We start from the raw sequence: 25,410 nt of genomic DNA on the forward strand, positions 1-25,410 counted from the left end.
AAAGTTGTCAGTGAGCTCTGTTCTATTTGGTAGAGAGAGAGAGAGAGAGAGAGAGAGAGAGAGAGAGAGAGAGAGAGAGAGAGAGAGAGAGAGAGAGATCACACATATGAGTGTGCATACATTTGAGTGCCGTTTCAGGCGTTTGTATATTGTGTTTGGGTGTGTGAGTATGTTTTCTCAAAAGAAAAAAATCTGCCTTATACCTGGATTACACGAACTAATGTTTAGGCTTGTAACTTCTTTTGACTTGTCAGTGTCGTATGTTTTGTAACGTTGTGCATGTAAAAGGGTATATATAGCGTATATATAAATGCACATGTGTTTGTCTGTGTTTGCGTGCATGAGAACCTGTATACATGTATGTAAATGACTTAGTTCAGATATATATGTATAGTGTCGCAAAGTGGACGCTTTATACAAGGCGTACTTCAAAGATGTGGGAAATATAATTATATTATGCATAAAGTATTCTGTACGCAAATGTATTCAAATTTGGTTTGTTTGATTGTTTGCATGGGTTCTTGCTTACTTGTTTTTGTCTTTTTGACTGGGTTGCTTCTATCTGTCTGTCTGTCTGTCTGTCTGTCTGTCTGTCTCTCTCTCTCTCTCTCTTTCTTTCTCGCTCTCTCTCTCTATCTCCCTCTCTCCCTCTCTCCCTCTCTCTCTCTCTCTCTCTCTTTATCCTTGTAATATAAAGTTTGTTCGTTCATTCGTTCGTTGCTCTCACTCAGTCTCTCTCTCTCCCTCTCTCTCTCTCTCTCTCTCTCTCTCTCTCTCTCTCTATCCTTGTAAAATAAAGTTTGTTCGTTCGTTCGTTTTCTGGCTGTCTCTCTCTCTCTCTCTCTCTCTCTCTCTCTCTCTCTCTCTCTCTCTCTCTCTCTCTCTCTCTCTCTCTCTATCCTTGTAAAATAAAGTTTGTTCATTAGTTGTCTCTCTGTCTGTCTGTCTGTCTCTCTCTCTCTCTCTCTCTCTCTTTATTCTTGTAATATAAAGTTTGTTCGTTCGTTCGTTCGTTCGTTCGTTCGTTGTCTGTCTCTCTCTCTCTCTCTCTCTCTCTCTCTCTCTCTCTCTCTCTCTCTCTCTCTCTCTCTCTCTCTCTTTATCCTTGTAAAATACAGTTTGTCGATCGTTGGTTGTCTCTCTCTCTCTCTCTCTCTCTCTCTCTCTCTTTATCCTTGTAAAATAAAGTTTGTTCGTTCGTTCGTTCTCTCTCTTTCTCTGTCTCTCTCTCTCTGTCTCTCTCTCTGTCTCTCTCTCTCTCTCTCTTTATTTCTTTATCCTTGTAAAATAAAGTTTGTTCGTTCGTTCGCTCTCTCTCTCTCTCTCTCTCTCTCTCTCTCTCTCTCTCTCTCTCTCTCTCTCTCTCTCTCTCTCTCTCTCTCTCTCTCTCCCCCTCTTTATCCTTGTAAAATAAAGTTCGTTCGTTCCTTCGTTCTCTCTCTCTCTCTGATTTCTAATCTCCACTCTCTCGTGTTATTGTTTATTTTACTCTTCTGAGACGAGGGGCTTGCTGCTCAATCTACTATGTATCGATTGGACATTGGATTTCCCTTCTTTGAGTCATGTGACGTCAGAGGCCGACAAAACTTTATAATTTGGCTTTTCAGGTTGACCGAAACTTCAAAGGAACTAAAAAAAAAAAACGTCATGTGTTTGATTGCATGTGTGTGTGCTGTTCAATGTCAAAACAACAACAAAGTGAGTACATGACGTGTGTTTTGTAGTTCCTTTGAAGTTTCGGTCAACCTGAAACGCCCAAATATGAAGCTTATGTGTTTGATTGCATACATGTGGATTGCATGCATGTGTGTGTGTGCTCGTTCAATCGTCAAAACAACAACAAAGTCATAAGTACCTGAAAGGAATTCGATCGATACATAAATGTTATTTGCGTGTTTGACCAAAATATGACATTTTACACAGATCTCGACAGTCATTGTTCACCTCGACCGCTAGCGCGGTCTCGGAGAACAATGACTGTCTCAATCTGTGTAAAATGTCATATTTTAGTCAAACACGCAAATAACGTATAATATTTGACATATAATGCATTCATGAAGAGTGCTCATATCTCATATTGGCGTCAGCATTTGTGTGTTCCAACTCCTGTTCCTTGTGATGTTCCCAAAACACTTAGACATAATATCTACACATGCAACCCCTTTTTCTCTGTATTCCCAGTCTTTTTGGAAATGTACTAATCCCAATCTCCCCTTCACCCTTTACAAGCTCTCGTAGGACCTAGCTGCAGTGTTATGTGATTAACCTCATACTTCTTTATGCCTTTCTCTGTCATATATGCTCCCCCTGGTCCAAGAAGACATGATTGTGCGAACAAGAAATGATTGTGCAAATTAAGTGCTGAGCTCTTAATACAAAGACCTGTTCTTTCATTTTGCGTCTGTGGCCAAAGTACAACGTTTTCAGGGCAGATGTTCCAAAAATGTCCGTCCTGCACCCTCAGTTGACTATGCCATTTCATGACAAGTTGGCATCGCTGTGTGTGTTCTGTATTAGAGGCGTGTGTGACACTCACGCAAAGTGGCTCCTTGACAGGTCTGTTTACCTGAGTCGTTGAGTGGAGTGGTACAGTGACAGTGTGCGTCTTTATTGACACCTCCCACTCCCTCCCGTACCACCTGGTAATCAGGTCCTTGCACCTCCTTCCCCTTGATGCCTCTTAGGCCAACAACAAAAAAGTTGTATGTTTCTGGTAACATGGCTTCAAAAAATAGGGTAGGTAGGTAGGGATTTAAAAAAGAAAAAAAAATTTTTTTTTTTTTTTTTTGGGGGGGGGGGGGGTCAGGGTAGAAAATAACTATAAAGTGACGCAAAGAGACTGGACTTACTATACAAAGAGAAAGACAACACATTACAAAACAAATGAGACAAAGGGGATGCGAGGTTATCCCCCTTGTGTCGTCTGCCGTCTGTTACTTTCGTTTTGACGCTTTTTTTTTGTTTTTTTGTTACAAATGCAATAAAAAAAAGTCTAGGGTCGGCGGGAAAAAACTAGGTATGGTCGGGTGACCAGAAACATATATCTTTTTTGTGTGTGGCCTTATGACCGACCCTGTTCCCTCAACTCAAAGCTTTTCTGATGTTTTGACATTTTTAAACCTAAACATCCAAGTTTTGAAATATTAATATTGAACAATATTTGCATTACTTATTTGGGCTCCCTACCTGCTTTTCATGTTAAAGCAATAAACTCACCTGTAGACAAGCCTGACTTTGAACAAATTGTGTGACGTCATCATCTTCGGCCACGTCAAGGCTGTTCATGTCATAGCCAAGTCTCAGTGTGTGATGCGGTACCGTCTGCTCCGGCGTCTGACCGACCGCTGAAAAATACACTCACAAATGTTTTTATTCTGTTTTTTTGTTTGTGTGTGTGAGTGTTTTTCCAGTCTAAAAGATCTTTCACTTTCAGAGGGCAACGCAGGTTTTTGCATTGTATTTTTAATGCAGCCGCTCAGTCGGTGTGACCTTGAAATGTGCGTGCTTATGAGTCAAGAGAAAGTCCGCGGTCAATGTCGCGAATAAAGTGGATCTGAAGAGTCCTATCGTACAACGACTGATCGAGGTGCCTACGTGACTGCATTGTACATTCCACCTCCAATGTTCGTCCCCAACCCTCTCTCCCGTTAGGTTTATCTCTCTGTCCTGCCAGTTGGCATTGTCGAGAACAGTATAACTGTTGACTGCTTGGTATTTTGTATGTTTATATGTAATTATACGTCTGGCTGAATACACATCTTTTGTGAGGACTCTTTTTTTCTGAGGTATTGTCGTTTTTCGTTAGTCATCAGCGAGTCAAAGATAATGTAAAGGTGACCTTCAGAAGAAGTTCTATTCCAGAAATAGGGCCTGGTATTGTTTTCTCATTGCCTTACGCGCGTGTCCAGACATGGTGAGTGCTAGAAGCACTCTTGTCTTCTTTTAGAATTGTCGTTCTTCTTTCTTTCTGTCTTCTTTCTTTCTGTTTTTCTGTCTTTCTTTCTTCTGTAGCCACAACACACACGTCATAAAAGGGGATGCAACTCGCCAATATAGTATTACACAGTTTCGTACATTTCAAGACTCCAATACAAGCAACGTCAGTTTATCCACTCAGAAGCCGAGAGGAAGAGGGTGTGGGAGGGAGGGGGGGGGGGGGGTTCCTGGTGTTGAACTGAGCACCAGTGTTGCCAATTCATTGTGATCCATTAGAACTCGGCTGTCACTGTCGTATGAAGACTTGTTGAGTCAGTCTTTGCATACCCAAGAGCTTATCAAAGTCCAAAGGTCTGTGAGCTTTAGCATACAGCAACAGTGTTTTAAAACCTTGTCATATCCCAGTTTCCAGAGATTTGCTGACTGCATTACACAATCTTAATCGTTTACACAAAAAAAGAGTTAAAAACAGCTGTGTTTATTGGCCCCTCTTCAGTTGGGCTGTGGAGATAATAAATATAGCATCTTTAAACTGATTCTGCATCTGCCATCCACGGTTAGCTGTCCGACCTTATCCGTCTGAAATATATAACGTATGCACCCTCCAGTCCCTGCAACCCTACCCCCAAACACACTCCCTCCTCCCCACCCCCTTCTCCGATTACAAACGGATACAAGAGTCGATGTCAACACTTACCTTTAAATTAACAATTAATCCTTAAGAGAGCGATGACCAGTTTGATCAATACGTGACTGTCCAGTTTGCTGCTGGGGGATGTTCGGTCCGCGGGCATCCCGAAAAGCCTCCTCCTCCTACTCCCCTTCCTCCCGACCTCCCCCCGGAAAATACACCCTCCAGCCTCTTTATCAGCCCTCCTCAGCATATTTATACATATTGATACAAGAGACGATTTCATTACTTACTCTGAAAGTACCCCTTGATCCAGTTTCCCGCTAAGAGATCATCCCCACCACCCACTACTCACCCAGGTCCCTACAGCGATACCCCTTCTCACCATACACCTTGATAGGTGAAGCACCAGTCAAATTCAATAAACGACGTTCGGAAACAACTCTGTCGGGTTTGTATGGCTTGTGACAGAGTGAATACTCTTGATTTTATTGAGGCAAACTCTCCCACTTGACATTACCGGCCAGTCACTAGCGAGGGGTGTGTATGAAACACATGGACAAGGAGCACGCGTGGAAAGATTGCCTCAATAAAAGCAGAAGTGTTCACTCTTTCACAACCCATGCAAACTCGACAGAGTTATTTCCGGAGTTCGTCCACAAGCACTTACTCTGAAAGTATCCCTTGATCCGAAGGAGAGCGATGACCAACCTGAAGACTGTCTGACTGTCCAGCTTCCTGCTGAGAGCTGTTCTGTCCACGGGCAGCAGAGATTCCAGCGCTTTGACCTCTGTTCTCAGTTTGTCACGGTATCGTTTGGACTTGAAGCTGCACACACAAACAGCAGTGAAAATCAAACAGAGCGTACATTAACAAAATCATAAACTTGAGTTGTTGTTGGTTTGTTTGGTTTTGTTTTGGGTTTTTTTGGCTGGGAGGGGGTGTTTTGTTGTTGCTGCTTTTGTTAGTGTTTTTGTGTGGGGTTTTTTTTTTGGTAGTCCTACGTGGTTAGTAAGGATGGAATTAAATGATGTGCGGAAACACCAACGTTGTCATGGATTATGCTCATTGCTTGGAAAATAATGTTTTTCTTCCATGCCATATCTTTGCAGAACACAACTACAGCAGCAACAACAGATACGCCCCTTTAAGTATAAATTGTGATGTTTACTGAGTGTTTGTATACATGCCAAGACAGCATGTTCATTTCATCCAGGAACTGTAAAGAAGTACAGTCGAACCTGTCGATAACGACCACTAAAAGGACCAACTAAAAGTGGTCCATTAGGACAGGTGTTCGCTATGGAAAGGTTTATTATATACAGGAAAGAACACCGAAGGGCTTTCTTTGGGGTGGTCGTTAAGGGCAGGGGGTTGTTATCAAAAGGTGGTCGCCAAGGCTAGGCAGGTTCGATGTACTAGTTCAACACTGCTTCAAAACCATGTAATCTTGAGCCTGATTCCAACCTTTGTGTTATCCAGATGTCCTTGCAGTCTGTTGTCATGAGACATTGTAGGTGGACACCTTTAATTTATTTTTGATTAACTGATTACCGAAAATTAACCCAATTTAATGGGTTTTCTCTCTGTTGGTCTTAAAATCGTCTAAACTAAACTAAACTACTTCTCGCGTTTTATCTCTGTTAATCCTGAACTACTTCTCGTATTGGAAAATGTGCATATTTAGATATTTTATTGGACACGAGTAATAAAGATGACATACATGTCAAATCAATACCCGGGACATTGTTTAAACCAACACAATCAGAACAGTATGGGCGCGGCAGGCCAAGTCCCGTTGGACAGAGCGAAAGCTAATTTTCACGTCAAATGTTTATAATCACGTTGTCACAGATTGGTCATGCCCGTAGAGATAATGCCTACTTGTCACTCAGCGCTGACAGAGAGCCATGGATAATAAGATAATCCTGAACAGCAAACATCACAGGCCGCGGAAACTTTGTTTCATTTGCATATGAAAGTATTGCAGTCTTTCTGTTGAGCTGAGTTTGGTCTGTTAGTACGAAACTTTCAGAGGGTAAAGCATGGTACAATACTGCCAAGAGTTCAGCTTTCAGTGTGAATTTGCATGTTTTCGGAGACCGGCACGGTTGGCCTAGTGGTAAGGCGTCCGCCCCGTGATCGGGAGGTCGTGGGTTCGAACCCCGGCCGGGTCATACATAAGACTTTAAAATTGGCAATCTAGTGGCTGCTCCGCCTGGCGTCTGGCATTATGGGGTCAGTGCTAGGACTGGTTGGTCCGGTGTCAGAATACTGTGACTGGGTGAGACATGAAGCCTGTGCTACGACTTCTAGTGTGGCGCACGTTAAATGCCAAAGCAGCACCGCTGGGCGTTAAGCAAACAAACAAACAAACAAACATGTTTTCGTGAGGGAAGGAATGAGTGAGCTGGGTAGTTAGTTAGTTGGTTAAATATTCAATAAGCCAGTTGTTTGATTACTTAATCTCTTGCTTTTTTAACTGAAAGTTACATTTTGTTAGCTCAGTACATTTTAACCTAGTTATTAAGTGCCGACTGTAATTATTTATTTACATTTTGGAAAAGTCTGTCAGTAATTCCGTTAGCTAAATCTAAACGATAGAGGATTATATGGAGAGAGAGAGAGAGAGAGAGAGAGAGAGAGAGAGAGAGAGAGAGAGAGAGAGAGAGAGAGAGAGAGAGAGAGAGAGAGAGAGAGAGAGAGCGAGAGCGAGAGACGCCGAAGAAACCGTTCAGTCAGAGAGTCACTGCCGCAGCTACATTCCACATTGACAAGCTTATCGTGCTGAACATTCTCGTAAAACAAGGCAAGACTGTGGTCAGACTGGCACCGGAACCACCCGCGGGTGGCCGGGTGGACACGAAGCGAGGAACTGCAATACCCCGGGTGGAGAGATGACAGACCATGCTGGGGTCGAAATGTTCCTAATTCTACCCCCAATGGGGTACCCGTGGTGTCATACAAGACGTTTTGTTTGTAAATGATTCCGATTTGACATACATATGACGGGGCTTTGACTTAGTACCTCCGTGTCACAAAGTCACACGGATTGTTTGCATTCCGGTCCAAGGCTGATCGTTAAGGCCCGGAAAAGTGAAACCTCCCATTCAAAATTACGTCTTTAAAGGGAGGGAGCCTTTGTTTGTTTGTTTGTTTAACGCCCAGCCGATCACGAAGGGCCATATCAGGGCGGTGCTGCATTGACATATAACGTGCGCCACACACAAGACAGAAGTCGCAGCACAGGCTTCATGTCTCACCCAGTCACATTATTCTGACACCGGACCAACCAGTCCTAGCACTAACCCCATAATGCCAGACACCAGGCGGAGCAGCCACTAGATTGCCAATTTTAAAGTCTTAGGTATGACCCGGCCGGGGTTCGAACCCCCGAACTCCTGATCACGGGGCGGACGCCTTACCACTAGGCCAACCGTGCCGGTTTGAGGGAGCCTTAAAATGGAGGTAAATTTATAGAGGTTATGAAGAGAAAATCTGAAAAAGCAAGGTGTCAAATAGGAGGAAGTCTTAAATGGGGAGGGAGGGGGGGGGGGTGTCTTAAAAAGAGGGTTTCATAGTACATGTTCCTTGTTTTCACTACCTATTTTATTCATGTTTTTATTACTTAGTTAGTGGAAGAATCTTTTGTAATGTATGTTTGATGGTGTATGCTTTTAATTAAGCGTTGCTGACTATGAATGTAGATCGTATAACTGTGTTTTAATTTTAAATGTGGCAAGCGCAAAGACCATAACTGTAAAGTTATGATGTTGCGCTATATAAATGCTCATTTATTATTATTATTATTATTACATGTAGTAGTATTTTATTTTATTTGTTTCGCATTTGTTTCTTCGTCTTGAAGGGATCATTCTCGCCCCCAAAATGTTCTCAGATAACCCTTAGAGCTACACAGTTTGGTTTGGGATATGCAATGATGTCACCACACACTAGAAATAACGTCAAAAGTCAGTGTTGGAACCTTCAGTTATTCAAATTCTAAACGTTGTGTTTGGGTGATCTTTGCAAACTGTACCTAATACATGCACTGTGTCTTTGCTTTTGCTACGTTCTATTTCTCGCTTCTTACAGCGGTGACATTTGCACGCGTTTACAAGATTGCTTATTTGGGTATCTGAATTCGCACGTGTTTCGCTAGTTATTGTTAAGAATAACTGCTTGCACTTGGAAAAAAAAAAGAGCCGACGAAAAGAATCAAGACGCAATACGAAACCGTTTCATTTCATTAAAAGCATAAAGTTACAGAGCATTTTCGAGTTTATCATTACCGGTGTGTCTAAATTACAGCGCAGCGAATGTCCCGCGGTCTTCTTGAGGTTAATCTCTCAAGAAAACTTCTTAAAGGGAATACGCTATCTTTAACAGAAACTGAACAGAAAAGAAATAGGATGTATGCAGTGCGACTACTCAGGTAAGACTGGTGATATAAAAAAAATAGTTTGACAAATACGATGAAGTCTGATGAAACAAAAGCCTACAATTATACTTGATTTATCATACAAGCGCGGAGCGATTTTTTGAACAATATAGCATTACATATCTCGATATCTACTTACTAAATCTTTCAATGATGTCTAAAAACAATATTCAATACTTCACTCATCCTGAAACCTACGGATTATGATATAAACTACCGTAAATCGGTTCGAAGATTGTGATTAATCTTTCATATTCAGAAAACAAAATAAAAAATAAAAAAGTTTAAATCACGAAAAGAGAGAAAATAATGAACAAAATAACTATAACTTTAATGTGCGATAGATCTTAAAGTTTAATTTCATGGGTATCTTTGTGTGTATCTGTCTTAAGGGGATATATTTCTGCGTTTATGTGACAAGCCTGAAGAAAAAACTTCTGTGTTTTAAAACAGATAACGACGCGATGCCATGGGTTCTGTTGCTGTCAAAAAAATAAAACATTCAAAGAAATATATGTATATAACAAAACTACAACAACTGCACATCATGAAGAGAGAAAAAAACAAGAAAAAGGGGAACTAAAACGAAAGGAGAAAAGGAAGAAAAAATCATCATTTTACGGCAGAATCAAACCTAATCTTACGACGCTTCCAAGATGGCGTGACAACAGTCAGCGTAGCGCGCAAGGTTTCGACCCACCCACGCCACCCAGACTGCGGGGGGACACACTGCGCTAAAACCACTTGACCACTTGTGAAGCACCTAGCGGCGACAGTGTCCCCCCTCCACCTGATAGTGACCGCCAAACTCGCCACTCTGACGAAATAACTCCCCTCTTCCGCATAACTCTCCTGTTTATTAACACTTTCCTGGCTGGTTTTCTAGACAGAGGTGGCACCATCGATATGACTGCCGGGTGTGTGTGTGGTCTATTTCGGCGTGTTGAGTCAATAGGATTTTGTGTTTGACTTTTTATTTTTTAATTTATGTGTTGATCGACTGATTGGTTGATTGATTGATCGATTATTTTTCCATTTTTTAAAATTTAATCATCAATCTATATATTAATCTATTATTTATTTGTTTATGATAATTCATTTGTTATTCATTTATCTATTTATTACTCAATGTTTTGATCGAAACCTAACAGATTTAGAAGATTGCAGCTTTGATGGCAAAATGCGCGCGCACCGTGAACTGTCAAAATCCACTGTTATTTTCCTTTTGTAGTTTCTGTCTCACCACAATTTCATATCATACTTCTTACTCATTTCTTTCTGTATTTACCCCCCCCCCCTCCCCACGCCCGTCACCATTCCCCCTCTCCCTTACCCCGCCCCCCCCCCCCCCCCCCACCTCATCACCGTAGTGTTTGTACTGGGCGCTGAGTTGGCAGTGTGTTAAAACTCCATTATCCTTCAACTGCCCGTTGCGATAAGCTTCCCCGATTGGCAAGGCGTGGATAAACACGCTAAACATTGTGATTTCGGCCGATCCGCAGAAACAATGCATCATGGATCACTATGTGACAGAAAGTTTTGAGCGTTAGTGAATGTACAGCATTATTCCATTGTCTGATGTCTTTTGGGTGTTCCAGAAAAACAGTTTTGTTTTTGTCGTTTGTGTGTGTGTGGCTATTTGATCTTAAAAGTACAACGTATCATCACTGGTCCTGTTTTAATTTCTCACATTAAAAAAAGGAATATATGTGGAGGAAAAAGTAGTCACGAAGAGCGGAATCAAACTGATCAGAGGTCCTCCCTTCCAAAAAATTGATTCGTGGCCAGAAGAAATGTCATGTTTAAACATATTTTTGAGGCATGAAACATTCTAAAAGGTCGTTTTTTGTCTGGGTGTTTTTCTCCCATTTCCAGATTCAAAGGGAACATCACGTGTGTTTTGATCGCAGACATTTAAAAAGTAGGTTTTGATCAATTACAGCAGAAACAACAACAACAACAACAACAACAACAACAACAACAACAACAACACTGCTAACCACCTACACACACACACACAAGTAGATATAGGCCAAATGTATTCTTAAATCGGGAGGAGGAAGAGAGAGGCAAGCAAAGATGGTTGTTAGTTTTGGTCTTTATATCAAGCGATTGTGTTGTCAGAACGTTCATTTAGAGCCACTTCGTTATAACTGTGCTACTATTCGAAGTTTTTCTTCATACTTTTTTTATTTTTATTTTTTATTTTTAGGCACACTCATCGTGCATGCCACTTGCTCACTTGCCAAAGGTGGACGAACCCTGATGTTCCCTAAACGGACTTGAACATAATGAACGGTTTCTTGTATTAGTGTATATGTTACAGTAAATTCATCAAACCAGTAAATTTGTAAATTTACTGAAATTTTCAGTAAATTTGTAAATTTCCTGGGTGTCAAACTCAGTAAATTTGTAAATTTCCTGAATTTTTCAGTAAATTGGTAAATTTACGGAGTGAATTTACAAATTGACTGGTTTGATGAATTCACTGTAACATATATCAGATTCTCACCAAAATGTCTTGATAACCTTCATTCCTCCCTCATAGACAAAGTATAAGATAAGTTGCTCTTTACAGATACGTAGAGTTTTTTCAACACTTGGCAACACTTGCATCCAAACAAAAACATGTCCGTTTGTCTTGGCGTTAAGATTTCCGCGACCGGCAGTCTAGAGTGACGTGTTTGGCAAAACTAATACAAAACACTCAAACGTCATACGTCAAACTGCCGAAAAACACACAGTACTGCGCGGCATTGTCCAACTCGTACAAACAAGGCGAAAACAGAAGGATGGCGTCCTTTTTGTGAACTGATGCCATGTTGTCACAGACTGCTATAGGTAAAAGGATCTTTTAAAGATCCTTTGCCCACGGATTCTATTAGGTTTTGATATTTTTTTTCTTCTTTTGTGTGTGTTTGTTTGTCCACGTGGGTTGAAAATGGTGAAGGCAGCATGGGAGAGGAAATGGGCATCGCCCGGTGTAACACGAAATTTTTACTCCACGAAAAATTTACTCCGGGGTAAATATTTTGTACGAAATTCTTACTCCAAGTACACTTTTCGTACGAGAAAAGAACTCCCCAAGGCACGAAAAAATTACTCCCTCCACGAAATTTTTACTCCCCATTTTTTTTACTTCCAGTAAAAATCTCGTACACAAAAATGGGATGCGGGCGAAGGGATAATGCCAATAAGTGATCTCGCGCAAACGAATGTCGCGCTACCCTCCCTCCACCCCTTCCACCACCAAGACTAACAGGGGACAAGAGAGTAACAATTTCGTACACCTGGCATGGGAAGTTAAATTGCTCGTGTTAGGGTGAAGTAATTTATTCGTTATTTATTCGTCAGGGGAGTAACATTTTTGTACGAAATGTTTACTCGGAACCCACCTGTCTTGGGGAGTAATTTTCTCGTGCAATGGGGGAGTGCTTTTTTCGTAAAGGAAGTAACTGTTTCGTACGAAATGTTTACTCCGGAGTAAAAATCTCGGAGTAATTTTCTCGTGTTACACCGGCTCTTGAAGCTGCTATAGCCCCAGGGAAGTTGAGATCTCGAACATCTTGCTCGGCCAACGACTTGAAAGTTATATAGGACCACCTTTATTTTATCTTTAATAACATTAATTGGTAGTTGTTTTGTGCTTAAGAAACATGCATATGTCCTGTTTCACTCGAATAAGCTAAGTAAAGCCTCATATTAATTTGGCTAAGTCGATTTCGCGAGGTCTACTCCACAAAACTCGCTGTACGAATCTTTGGCACTTAATGTTTGGTAAAAAGACTTCGCGAAGTCATCGCGAAGTCAAATTCTTGCTCACTTAAGAACAGCCTTAAGCTCCGTAAGCATATTTTAAATCAATCAGTTTCAACAGCGTTTTTGGGTGCCTCTGTCTAGCAATGTGTGTCTTGATTCCTTATTCGTCATCCTTACTCTTTTTCGACAGGAACATTAGTTTCTACCACATAATTCTATATTCTAAAGTTTGTCCTGCTTTGTAGTAAACAAAAATGTTTCAATCTAACCGTTGAATAATATAGCATTTGGGACGATCAGAAACAACTTGGCTGTTGGCAGCGCAGCCGCAGTGAATTATTGAAACGCTGAAGCGGAAAGATGACAAAAAGGAACTGATATACTTCTAGTTGTCTGTTGGACTGACATGTTTTTGCAAAGTTTCATAGATGGACGAATTTAAAGGGATGCCAGTTCCTTAAGACTACGTTGGGTAGAACAATTGGCTGCTGCGGAGTTAGTAGTGAAACACGAGATTGCCATGTGGATTATATGTACTTCCTGGCAAAATTGTATAGGCATAGATAAAAATGTCCACCAAAATACCCGTGTGACTTGGAATAATAGGCCGTGAAAAGTAGGATATGCGCCGAAATGGCTGCGATCTGCTGGCCAATGTGAATGCGTGATGTATTGTGTAAAAAAAATTCCATCTCACACGGCATAAATAAATCCCTGCGCCTTGAATATGTGCGCGATATGAATTGCATAGAATAAAAAGAATTAAAAAAATAAACAAAAAAAATTAAAATTAAAAAATTAAAAAAATCCCTGCGCTTAGAACTGTACCCACGGAATACGCGCGATATAAGCATCATAATGATTGATTGATTGATATTAGTTCAACGGTTCTGGGATGCTTTCACAATTGCATTATACTTAGATTGTCTGCGCGGCCCGAACCCCCGTTGGACACCGGGCATTGGTTTGGTCCATTAATTTATCGTGACTTGTGTGTTCATTGGTCTACACAAATATAGAACAAGTCGCGTAAGGCGAAAATACAATATTTAGTCAAGTAGCTGCCCTTTTTCAGCAAGACCGAATACTCGTAGCATCGTCAGTCCACCGCTCATGGCAAAGGCAGTGAAATTGACAAGAAGAGCGGGGTAGTAGTTGCGCTAAGAAGGATAGCACGCTTTTCTGTACCTCTCTTTGTTTTAACTTTCTGAGCGTGTTTTTAATCCAAACATATCATATCTATATGTTTTTGGAATCAAGAACCAACAAGGAATAAGATGAAAGTGTTTTTAAATTGATTTGGAACATTTAATTTTGATAATAATTTTTATATATTTAATTTTCAGAGCTTGTTTTTAATCCGAATATAACATATTTATATGTTTTTGGAATCAGAAAATGATGGAGAATAAGATAAACGTAAATTTGGATCGTTTTATAAATTTTTATTTTTTTTTACAATTTTCCGATTTTTAATGACCAAAGTCATTAATTAATTTTTAAGCCACCAAGCTGAAATGCAATACCGAACCCCGGGCTTCGTCGAAGATTACTTGACCAAAATTTCAACCAATTTGGTTGAAAAATGAGGGCGTGACAGTGCCGCCTCAACTTTCACGAAAAGCCGGATATGACGTCATCAAAGACATTTATCCAAAAAATGAAAAAAACGTATGGGGATTTCATACCCAGGAACTCTCATGTCAAATTTCATAAAGATCGGTCCAGTAGTTTAGTCTGAATCGCTCTACACACACACACACACACACACACACACACACACACACACACACGCACAGACAGACAGACACACATACACCACGACCCTCGTCTCGATTCCCCCTCGATGTTAAAATATTTAGTCAAAACTTGACTAAATAGAAAAATAGGTCAAGTTTTGGGTACATGTATATCAAAAACTTAGCAGAGTGAACCGAGTGTGTTTTGCGGTGAAAGTGCAACATTGCTTTTACGGCCAAAGCGTTTTGAATTCGTCTAAAGGCGCCGTGGGTTTTTAATGTCGAGTGTTTGTGTTTTTTCCGTATGTTTTTTTGTTTGTTTTTTTTTCGTAATAAAACAACCATAAAAATCGATACTGTCTTCTTTGCTGCGTCCACGAAAGACATTTGATAATTTGTGTACGGCAAACATTTAATGATATATTGACTATAGGCGGGGTTTTTGAATTTTATTTTGCTAAACGCCAACTGCATTTAGAAACACTGTGCCGGATTACTTTTAGAGACTTCGGCCGCACTATACTCTTGTTCCTGCAAGGCCGGGAAGAACGGACCGAGACGACATTTTCAGCGACACCGAAAGGGTAAACAACTTAATGTCAATGTTGGAGCATACTGTTGATTCTAAAGTGGTTTATTTTTGCCACACGCTCATGCATGATTCCATTAAGCATTGTATATGATACACATGTCAAGCTCTTTCATTCTTTGCTTGTAACCTTTTTTTTTAAGAACTCTTACTTTTGTCTAAATTTCAATCTGTAGTTAACTGCAATTTGTTTTCCTTTGAATACATTATTGTCAGTTCAGTGTATATTCCAGAGCCATCAGGACAGGTTATTTAAAAAAAAAAGAATCTTGTTAATCTTGTTAATCTAAAATAAAGTGTGGTAGTCAGCTGGTTTGATGATGCAGTTTGGTAAACAGTTGATCTCTCTCTCCCTTTCAGTCTCACCCCCTCTCTCTCTCTCTTTCTATTTTCCTCTCACTTTCTCTCTCACTCTCTTTCTCTCCCCCCCTCTCTCTCTCCCTCTCTTTCTCGCTCTCTTTCTCTCTCCCTCTCTCTCTCTCTCTCTCTCTCTCTCTCTCTCTCTCTCTCTCTCTCTCTCTCTCTCTCTTGCGTTCTCTATTTTTATATCTGTGTCTGTGTCTCTCTCTATCTGTCTTTCTGTACGTCTGTCTGTCTGTCTCTCTCTCTCTCTCTCTGTCTCTGTCTCTCTCTGTCTCTCTCTCTCTCTCTCTTATCTCTCTCTCTTATCTCTCTCTCCTTCTCTCTCCCCCGTTCTCTCTCTCTTTGTCTGTCTGTCTGTCTCTCTATCTCTCTGCCTGTCTCTGTCTGTCCGTCTGCCTGTCTGTCTGTCTGTCTGTCTCTCTCTCTCTCTCTGTCTCTCTCTCTCTCTCTCTCTCTCTCTCTTACATGACATGACATGGCACGTCTACCCTCGCACCACTGAAGTTTGGCCTTTGTCTGGCACCAACGCCATCATGGCGAGTATACCGGACTCGCCTCCCTCCCTCGTCCACGGCCATCCTTCCCCCAACCTACCCCCTTTACACTGGTTAGTAATTACAGCTCAGGTCTCACACAAGCTAATGAGTTTGGAATCCACTTCTCTCTCTTCTAAAACCCTCGTTCGTGAAGCAGCTCAAGCGAGATCGTGTGGGCAATTTGTTCCTAGCGGTAAACAAGGGGACTCCTTCAGACCGCAAAGACACGAACCCCCAAAAGACTACAGAACACAAGGATGGTTGTGTAACCAACAGGAGACCCAGGGTCACTCAGAGGAAGTTTACAGGCGCAGTCCTTCCCGTGTAAACCATGCGGCTTACCACCTCAGATCTGGTCAGGCTTCTACATGGGATAAGACCAACCCTCTAATTGGACACATTACCCCCCCCCCCCCCCCCCCGGGAAAAAAAATTCAACATCCTGACTGCTTCTAGTGCAAAATCAGATTTTTTTTATAAATCAACATTACAGATTGACAATCGGCGGCTTTTAAGAAATGAATTCAACAAAAATTCCCTGTCTGCACAGAAATCGTCTGGCCTCTTAGTTTTTGGTATGTGTCAAAGTGTAGACGTGGTCTTATCCCAATGTAGAAGCCGTGGCAGATCTGAGATAGTGAGCAGATGAGCAGAAGCGTGTTCACGGGAAGGGCAGTGCCTTTAAAAGCACGAAGCAGCCAGAGGGTCCAGCCTGAAAGTCTTGCACGATCTTGGAAAGGTGCGTGTGAATGTGCAGAGAGTGAATGCACGAATCGTTACCCAAGGCTCTTACCAGTACAACGTTTCCCGTGCACGACACTGTCGCTTGCCCACGCTATATATATATGATATTCCCCTCGCTCGTTTTAATTCTTTAAGCATTTTTTTCCTGCCAGTGTGGTCAGTTTTGCACAGGAGCTGAGTGTGGTGTGGTTTGGTTTGGTTTTCGCTGTATTCCAAGACGACCATGCTTGCAGTTTTGTGTCATCATGGAATACATGCAAGGACTACGATAATTAAGGTGTGGTTGGTGTTCACTATATTACAGACTATTTCTTCAATATCATTTCACGATCAGATCAAATGGCAGGACAACTCTTTGACCTGTGGTTAATTTCAACAATATTCACCTGTTACTTTGATGGAGTTCTTCAGCTTCCTCTGTGCTGTGCTTGACCTTACCAACGTGAGAAGGAGTACGTGCTTTCCTCTAAGATATCGGTTTTGCAAGTGTCTTTTGAGACACGTTTAGGCCTGGTTGCTGTGATGACCTATGGTATTACACGGGAGGATTTTCACTGTCTTCAGTACAATACATCGGCTTTGTTCCATCGAAATTGTGGTAATTCATTGTTTTCTATCAAGTTGTCGTTTTCTTCATTGAGTATTCTTCAGTACAATACATCGGCTTTGTTCCATCAAAATTGTGGTGGTTCATTGTTTTCTATCAAGTTGTCGTTTTTTTCATTGAGTATTCTTCAGTACAAAACATCGGCTTTGTTCCATGAAAATTGTGGTAGTTCATTGTTTTTTATCAAGTTGTCGTTTTCTTCAATGAGTATTCTTCAGCACAATATATCAGCTTTGTTCCATCTAAGTTGTTGTAGTTCATTGTTTTCTATTATGTTGTCGTATTCTTCAATGAGTATTCTTCAGTACAATACATCGGCTTTGTTCCATGAACATTGTGGTTGTTCATTGGTTTTTTTTTTATCAAGTTGTCGTTTTCTTCAATGAGTATTCTTCAGTACAAAACATCGGCTTTGTTCCATGAAAATTGTGGTAGTTCATTGTTTTCTATCAAGTTGTGGTTTTCTTCAATGAGTATTCTTCAGTACAAAACATCGGCTTTGTTCCATGAAAATTGTGGTAGTTCATTGTTTTCTATTAAGTTGTCGTTTTCTTCAATGAGTATTCTTCAGTACAATACATCGGCTTTGTTCCATCTAAGTTGTTGTAGTTTAATGTTTTTTTATTTATTATTTTGTCGTTTTCTTCAATGAGTATTCTTCAGTACAATACATCGGCTTTGTTCCATCTAAGTTGTTGTAGTTCATTGTTTTCTATTAAGTTGTGTTCAGTGACAATTCTTCAGTATAATACATCGACTTTGTTCCATCTAAGTTGTTGTAGTTCATTGTATACTATTAAGTTGTCGTATTCTTCAATGACAATTCTTCAGTACAATACATCGTCTGTGTTCCATCTAAGTTTTCTAAGTTTTGGTAGTTCATCGTTTTCCATTAAGTTGTCGTGTTCTTCAATGAGTATTGAGTCGGACTACATTGATATCCAGAGTACAGGACCTACACGTACTTCTTTGGATACGTTTTTGTCAACAGCGTGATAACTCCAGAAATTGCAGAGAACGTCTTTCATCGTCTTCATAACATTATCTTACATTAGTTTTTGTTTATGTATGTGTTAGTTTAGAATTTTCTGTTTACCTGTAAGACAATACAATTTTGTTTTTCAATACAAGAGTATCGGTCCCGAATACAAGGCCTACGAGTTGTTGGTTTTTTTTGTTTTTTTTGTTTGTTTGGGGGGGGGGGGGGGGTGTGCTTTGAGTCCGATAGCTGTGAGAACTAATATAAGAAACGGGCTTCATTGTACGTCTTCAATGCACAAATAATTATAGTAGGTCAGTATCCAGTGTTTATTTGCAATACCTTCATTCAACAGGCGGATATTACAGGTTTTAATCGTGTCTCTGTGAACACGTGCCGCAAATTAAGACATGTTCTTTATGGATTTATGTAAATTGGGTAGTTTCTATAGAAGAGAAAATGTAAGTTTTACGCCCTCGCGGCAAAGCCATTAGGGGCATGTTAAACGGGAAAACCCGGCTTTGTATAAAGATAAAAAATTAAAAAAAATGCAGGTGGGGGGGGGGGGGAGGAGGATGTAGACAGCTGGCTGCCGGCTGCTAGAGGAGACCTGAAATGGGCTAGGGACCGGGTTGGGTCGTCTTGGGTCAGTGCTAAAATGGTTACTTTATGGGCTGTTGGCCGAACGGACACCCGGGCTTTATATTTTTGCATGCATGTCAGTATTCGTGTTTCCAAGGCCTGAGGCTTTCGCTGTGACCCTGGGATCTTTATCGTGCGCATGCGTGCACACGGGGGTGTTAGGAACATGTTTGAGTCTTTTATATTGACAGACCACTGGCTAGAGTACAGTGAACATAATTTAGCACTGCAAATGTATGCTCTAATTTATATTTGACTCGTACTTTATGTGAATATTTGGCAAGACTACGGGATGAATTTGTTGCGGACAGTAGAGAGCTTGACCTTACGGTGCTTTTGGAGTTGCCATGTAGTGTGTATTTTCTTCGGAGCAAAGGTTAAATGCACACTCCTTTCCGTTCGCCACACCATCTCACATCTGGCCAGGAATTTACATGGAATGGTATCATCCCTTCACTTGGATACTAACACACAAAAATCAACTTCTGAGACCCCCCGCGGGTTAGGGGGAGTCCGGCCCATATTGGTTGGGACGAGAAAGAATTTACCCGATGCTCCCCAGCATGTCGTAAGAGGCGACTAACGGATTCTGTTTCTCCTTTTACCCTTGTTGAGTGTTTCTTGTATAGAATATAGTCAATTTTTGTAAAGATATTAGTCAAGCAGTATGTAAGAAATGTTAAGTCCTTTGTACTGGAAACTTGCATTCCCCCAGTAAGGTCATATATTGTACTACGTTGCAAGCCCCTGGAGCAAATTTTTGATTAGTGCTTTTGTGAACAAGAAACAATTGACAAGTGCACGTGGCTCTATCCCATCTTCCCCCCTTCCCCCGTCGCGATATAACCTTCGTGGTTGAAAACGACGTTAAACACCAAATAAAGAAAGAAAGAACAACTTCTGAGCAATTTAAATCCCTTGTGGATCAACAACTGAAAGCGGGCATCCAGGAAAGACATTTTGAGGTGTTGGCATCTCCCCCTCCTCTTACCAGCATTAAGCGCCATCCCTAAATCTGACGGTGGAGTGAGAGGGATCCATGATTTGAGTTCTCCACACAACAATTGTTTGAATTCTCATGCAACCAAGGACACTGTTTCCTTCCAGTCTGTACAAGACGCTCTAAATCGAGTCACGCCAGGTTGTTTCCTGGCGAACATTGATTTAAAAGCGGCTTACAGATCTGTTAAAATCCATCCTTCAGATTATCCGTGGACATGCTGTTACTGGACATTTCAGGGAGACGAGAATGACACGTTCCTCTGTGACAGGAGATTGCCTTTTGGATCCAGGAAAGCACCATCCATTTTTCACAGACTTACTCAAGCTGTTCGCCGTCATCTACAAAAACAGGGTTTTTCAGCTGCAGTAGTGTATCTTGATGATTTTTTTTTCATTTCGGCCTGGGCTCTCTCTGTGCACAGCGTACCTTTTTTGATTAAGGAATTTCGTATTATTACCCGGGGGCGGGGATGTAGCTCAGTCGGTAGCGCGCTGGATTTGTATCCAGTTGGCCGCTGTCAGCGTGAGTTCGTCCCCACGTTCGGCGAGAGATTTATTTCTCAGAGTCAACTTTGTGTGCAGACTCTCCTCGGTGTCCGAACACCCCCGTGTGTACACGCAAGCACAAGACCAAGTGCGCACGAAAAAAATCCTGTAATCCATGTCAGAGTTCGGTGGGTTATAGAAACATGAAAATACCCAGCATGCTTCCTCCGAAAGGGGCGTATGGCTGCCTAAATGGCGGGGTAAAAACGGTCATACACGTAGAATTCCACTCGTGCAAAAAACACCCGAGTGTACGTGGGAGTTTCAGCCCACGAACGCAGAAGAAGAAGAAGTATTATTCCCTAGTGGGGTTTTTTTTACGTTTTTTTTTTTAAAGAAACTAATTCCTTAAAAAATTGATCTCACCATATACAACAAGCAGTTTACAATGTACCTGAAGTAACTCAGGATTACAAATCAAGAAAAGGAAAGTACCGCGTGCCCAAAGAACGCCCGGTAGCTCAGTTGGTAGAGCACTGGACTTGTGATCGAAAGGTCGCAGGTTCGAATTCGGGCCGGGACGGACACGGGTCAACTTTATGTGCAGACCCAGAGACGGAAGCCATGTCCCACCCCCGTGTCATCACAATGGCACGTAAAAGACCTTGGTCATTCTGCCATAAGTGCAGGTGGCTGAATACACCTAAACACGCAGACACCTGGGTAGCGCGACTCCGTTGCTGCTAGCTTTCCACTGGGAGGAAGCGACCCGAATTTCCCAGCGATGGGACAATAAAGTAATGAAAATGAAAAAAAAATGAAATGTTAATAATCTTATTGTCTTTCTGCTGTCCACACGATTCTCATTATGGTCAGACTAAACAGTGTCACACTTAATACTAACGGTTTTATATGACACGGTTTAATATGTTTAAAAAAAATCCACTGTCAAATTAGATGACTATAGTTTTAAATGGTGTGCATTATTTATGAGGAGGTAAGTGGTGCTATCCGGCACAAGATCTGTGATTGTGAACTTGAAATGCTCACATCAAACCAAAGAAACACAAATAAATACATAAATAATAAATAAATAAATAAATAAATAAATGAATAGATAAATAATCAAACAATCAATCAATCAATCAATCAATCAATGAAGATAGAAAGAAAGAAAGACAGAAAGAAAGAAAGAAAGAAAGAAAGAAAGAAAGACAGAAAAAAATACAAAAAATGAAGCCGGAAGTTACGATTTCGGACATTCATTTTGGACTTTAAATGAAAAAGATTTGTTTATTTTCTCATAAAATAGACTTGAAAAGATTAAAACAGCATTGACATGTTACATATTTGTGCTAGTACGTTTGTGGTGCGAAAACATCTCTGTCAGATAAAATAAAATATAACAGAGTAATAATTAACTAGGAAAATTAAAATGAACTAATACACATCACAGCATATTCATTTTAGTATTATAAAAAAAATATTCCGGTGTACTCGAAAATGTAACGATCGCGTTACTTAATTCTATTTGCCTTCGAACGGAACGCACAAATAAATCGTCATCATTGATCTACGTTGAAGCTGAAGCCGGTTTTTTTTTTCTGTTTGCCGCGCAATTCAATCCTCAATGAAATATCGATTAGTTGATAAAGAGGATACTTATTTTCTCATGGTTGTATGTACTTGATATGAGCTATAAATCCCCGACTTTCGACATTCCATACAAAGACTTTATCAGAAAAGACGCCAGTAACATTGTGGCCCCTCAAAACTAAGTCTTTGAAAAAAGGGTCTTAGAATTAAAGCAAATGCACTGACTTTCTGCGCAGAAAGTGGCAGTTGTGCAGTCTAGACGTTCTGCTAATGCACCCAATTAAAATGTGTATCATTTATTGTAATTCAGTGTGAATGTAAAAGCATACTTCGTCGCGCATGGAGACAGATAAGTCTGCAATTCAACAAGTTTTGAATATGGTGACATGTATACTGGTTATGCATGGTGTTTACGCAGTCGCAGGATTTAAAATAGTACTGCTTGTAGTGTACAATGAAAGCTTAAGTGCTGTTTCATATTTTTTTCAAAGTGGTCTAATGATTAATGATCATGTGATGGTAAGTGTTAATTTTTTTTTAATCAAATCAAAACTTATGTTATAGATAATCTATTCTGAGTTTAAAAGAAGTGGACTAGCAATGATATTAACCATAATGTATTTATGACCATAAAGGATAAAGGAGAGTACGTACGAGGATGAATGTGAGGGTACGTGCGGGTATGGATATGTGTGGTTGGGTTATGTGTGTATTGATGTGTACTTTTATGTGCCTATGTGTTCTGAGAGTGTTTTTATGGGATGTTATATACACGAGCCAAAAGAAAAATGTCTGTTTGTTACATTCAGACAATAACATGTTATTGAATTGAATTGAATTGAATTGAATTGAATTGAATTGAATTGAATTGAAATGAAACAGAAAAAAGCCAAGAGATCAGATAAGGTACAAGCTGGGCCTGAGATCGGAAATATATATATAGATGGCTAGATACACGTTACCTATCAAAAAGTAAACTGCGCACTTCAAATGCCATTCAGCAGTTGTACATATAGTATTGGCAATAAGTTAATTCAAAGATTTCTCATTTTACTATACTTGTAAATTTTAAAAAAAAGTGCAGTAGATTATTTAGTAAATATATTGTTACATGAATTCAGTATTACATTAGTCAATCTAATGAACATATCGACCACTGCCTCTATTATTGATTTGTCCTCAGGTTGAAGATATATTCCTTCCTGTATAACCAATCATTTATCCTACATACGTGAGAGAGACACTCATGAGATATTAATCGTTCAAATCACACGTGTGTATATCATGTAAATGAGGTCATGTCAAGTAAGTCTGGCAGGGACCTGTTTTTCCACAGCTTACGATGCCAAAGTCACCAAGACAAACGTCATTATAGAAGAAAAAAATACGATCGCAAATGTTCCCTCGATGAATTCCTTAGAACTAACACGTCCCGCCACACTTTCCAGAGTGACCTTTCTTCGCTTTGACGTAATAGATTGCACGATGCTTTAGAAAAGATCGAGATTCCAAAACAAGCGTCTTCAATTTGGCTGCCTCGACTACGGGACGTTTTGAGTAAAATACACGTAAGTACAGTATGTAAAGATAAACAGAATACTACATGGCTTGCTGTGTCGTACCAGATTTACACTCGTTGCTTTTTTCAAACAGTGAACAGCTCGCTTTAGCTCGCAGTTCAATATTAAAAAAAAAAAAATCGTGCAAATCTGGTACGACACACCAAGCCATGTAGTATATTCTCTATATGTGACCCTCCACCACGGAATGAGTCGCATGTCACCTTTGCATGATTTTCATATTTTTACATTTTCCTAGAGAGTTTTTTTATGCTCTATCCAGTGGTGAAAACCGTTTTAGAAAAGAACGAAAACTGTTTGAGTTATAAGCCTGTGACTAAGGTGACCCTCACACTGTTACCAGATACTCCCCGGACTTATATTAAGCCTAGAGCAGAACCGCGCGAGGTGACATGCGACTCAGTTCGTGGTGGAGGGTCACATATATGTACACCACCACAGATGTGTCCAAGCTTTTACATTGGATTTGAGCATGTTCCTCTTGGTCACATACCACACACCAATTAACAGCCAGGCTGTTTTTCCTATGCAGAGTGGGACATTTTGGAAGGTTGACGTAATTGTTTAAGTTAGTATTTACACATTTAATTCAGCCAAACAAATAAGCTGTCTGCACAGGAAGCAGGCAGGCTGTTGAGTTTTAGTATGTGTCCAGGCGGAAGGATGGTCTTTTTCAATTCAAAGCCTGGACAGATCTGTTGTGGTTCACCAAAGATGGTTTGCACGAGAATGAAGCTAAATATATTCAAAGAAAAAGTCATTAATAAACTCACCTTGGATCGACCTTTGACTTCGTCGACACCGTCTTTTGGGCTTGATCATTTGACGATGACGACGACAACGACAATTTACCAGCGTTCGCCGACATTCTCAAAGGCGGAAGTAACTTGGTCTCCGGCTTTCGTTTAACTTTTAGAAATCGAGTGAGGTTTTTCTCATGTGCATGAATGCTGCTTAGGGCGGCATACAGATGGTGTTATTGTCTTTGAAGGTGTCCTGCGAGTGATAGTTCAGCGGGGAGCTCTCAGAAACTGAATAATACCAGAAAATCACACACAAAAATTAAAAAATAAAAAAAGTTTTAACCACCACTTTTAAAAATACTCAAAGACTTTCCCATAAGCATAGGTTTGAGCAATATGTCGACCAGAGCCGTGACAAAACCAAGTTGTTCTCAAAGGTTGACATCAATGGAAACGATCCAATTAGTTGATTATAGTAATTATCAGTTTTCGTCCGAGCTCACAATTCCTCTATCCTATCGTCTCGATCCTCATCAAAATGTGTGAGTGAAAGTACAACCACAACCGCTATAGGGGGTTGCACCAAATATTGAAAGGACCAGTTTGTCATCACCCACGACACAATTCATACACCAACAGACGGAAGGGACAGAGACAGACAAAGGTGATCATTTTCAGCAAAATCATACACCCAAGTTTCGGGGTGAGGGCGTTGGGGGCGGGGGGGGGGGGGGGGGGGTGTGACGAGGGTGAGAAGTTGGGGGGGGGGGGGATGGGTGGAGGGAAGAGGGAGAGCACGGAGGTTCTTGGAGACAAGAGATATAGCGGATAACAGTAAAGGTGAGGAGGGGGAGGGGGTGTGGTTGCAGGGGGGGGAGGGTGAGGTGGCGAAGTGGAGTAAAGACAAAGCCAGCCTGCATAGTTGCATGTAAATATTTCGCATTCACACACAACGGGGTGTATGCGGGGAAGAGGGTGGACTCAGGTGAGGGGTGGCTCGGGATAATACAGTCATACCGTCTGATATCGGCAAGGGG

General features: G+C 40.8%; 2 protein-coding genes across 2 annotated transcripts in view; one reads left to right on the forward strand and one right to left on the reverse strand.

Annotated features, from left to right (window-relative positions):
• The window catches only part of LOC138982563 (AP-5 complex subunit sigma-1-like), a 1,227-nt gene extending 929 nt beyond the window's left edge, over positions 1–298 (forward strand). The window contains exon 1 of the mRNA XM_070355884.1: positions 1–298. This exon is cut by the window's left edge and continues 929 nt beyond it. The gene's annotated coding sequence lies outside the window, so the exon portion shown is untranslated.
• The window catches only part of LOC138983160 (protein similar-like), a 39,925-nt gene extending 14,903 nt beyond the window's left edge, over positions 1–25,022 (reverse strand). The window contains exons 1-3 of the mRNA XM_070356569.1: positions 24,404–25,022; positions 5,238–5,395; positions 3,217–3,344 (exon numbers count right to left, since the gene is read on the reverse strand). Of these exons, the coding sequence (XP_070212670.1) occupies positions 3,217–3,344; positions 5,238–5,395; positions 24,404–24,498 (381 nt within the window). The 5' untranslated portion in view covers positions 24,499–25,022. The remainder of the gene's footprint in view (positions 1–3,216; positions 3,345–5,237; positions 5,396–24,403) is intronic.
• Between the last annotated feature and the right edge of the window lie 388 nt (positions 25,023–25,410).

Source organism: Littorina saxatilis, linkage group LG12 (assembly GCF_037325665.1).
Source record: "Littorina saxatilis isolate snail1 linkage group LG12, US_GU_Lsax_2.0, whole genome shotgun sequence".
Classification (NCBI taxonomy): Eukaryota; Metazoa; Mollusca; class Gastropoda; order Littorinimorpha; family Littorinidae; genus Littorina; species Littorina saxatilis.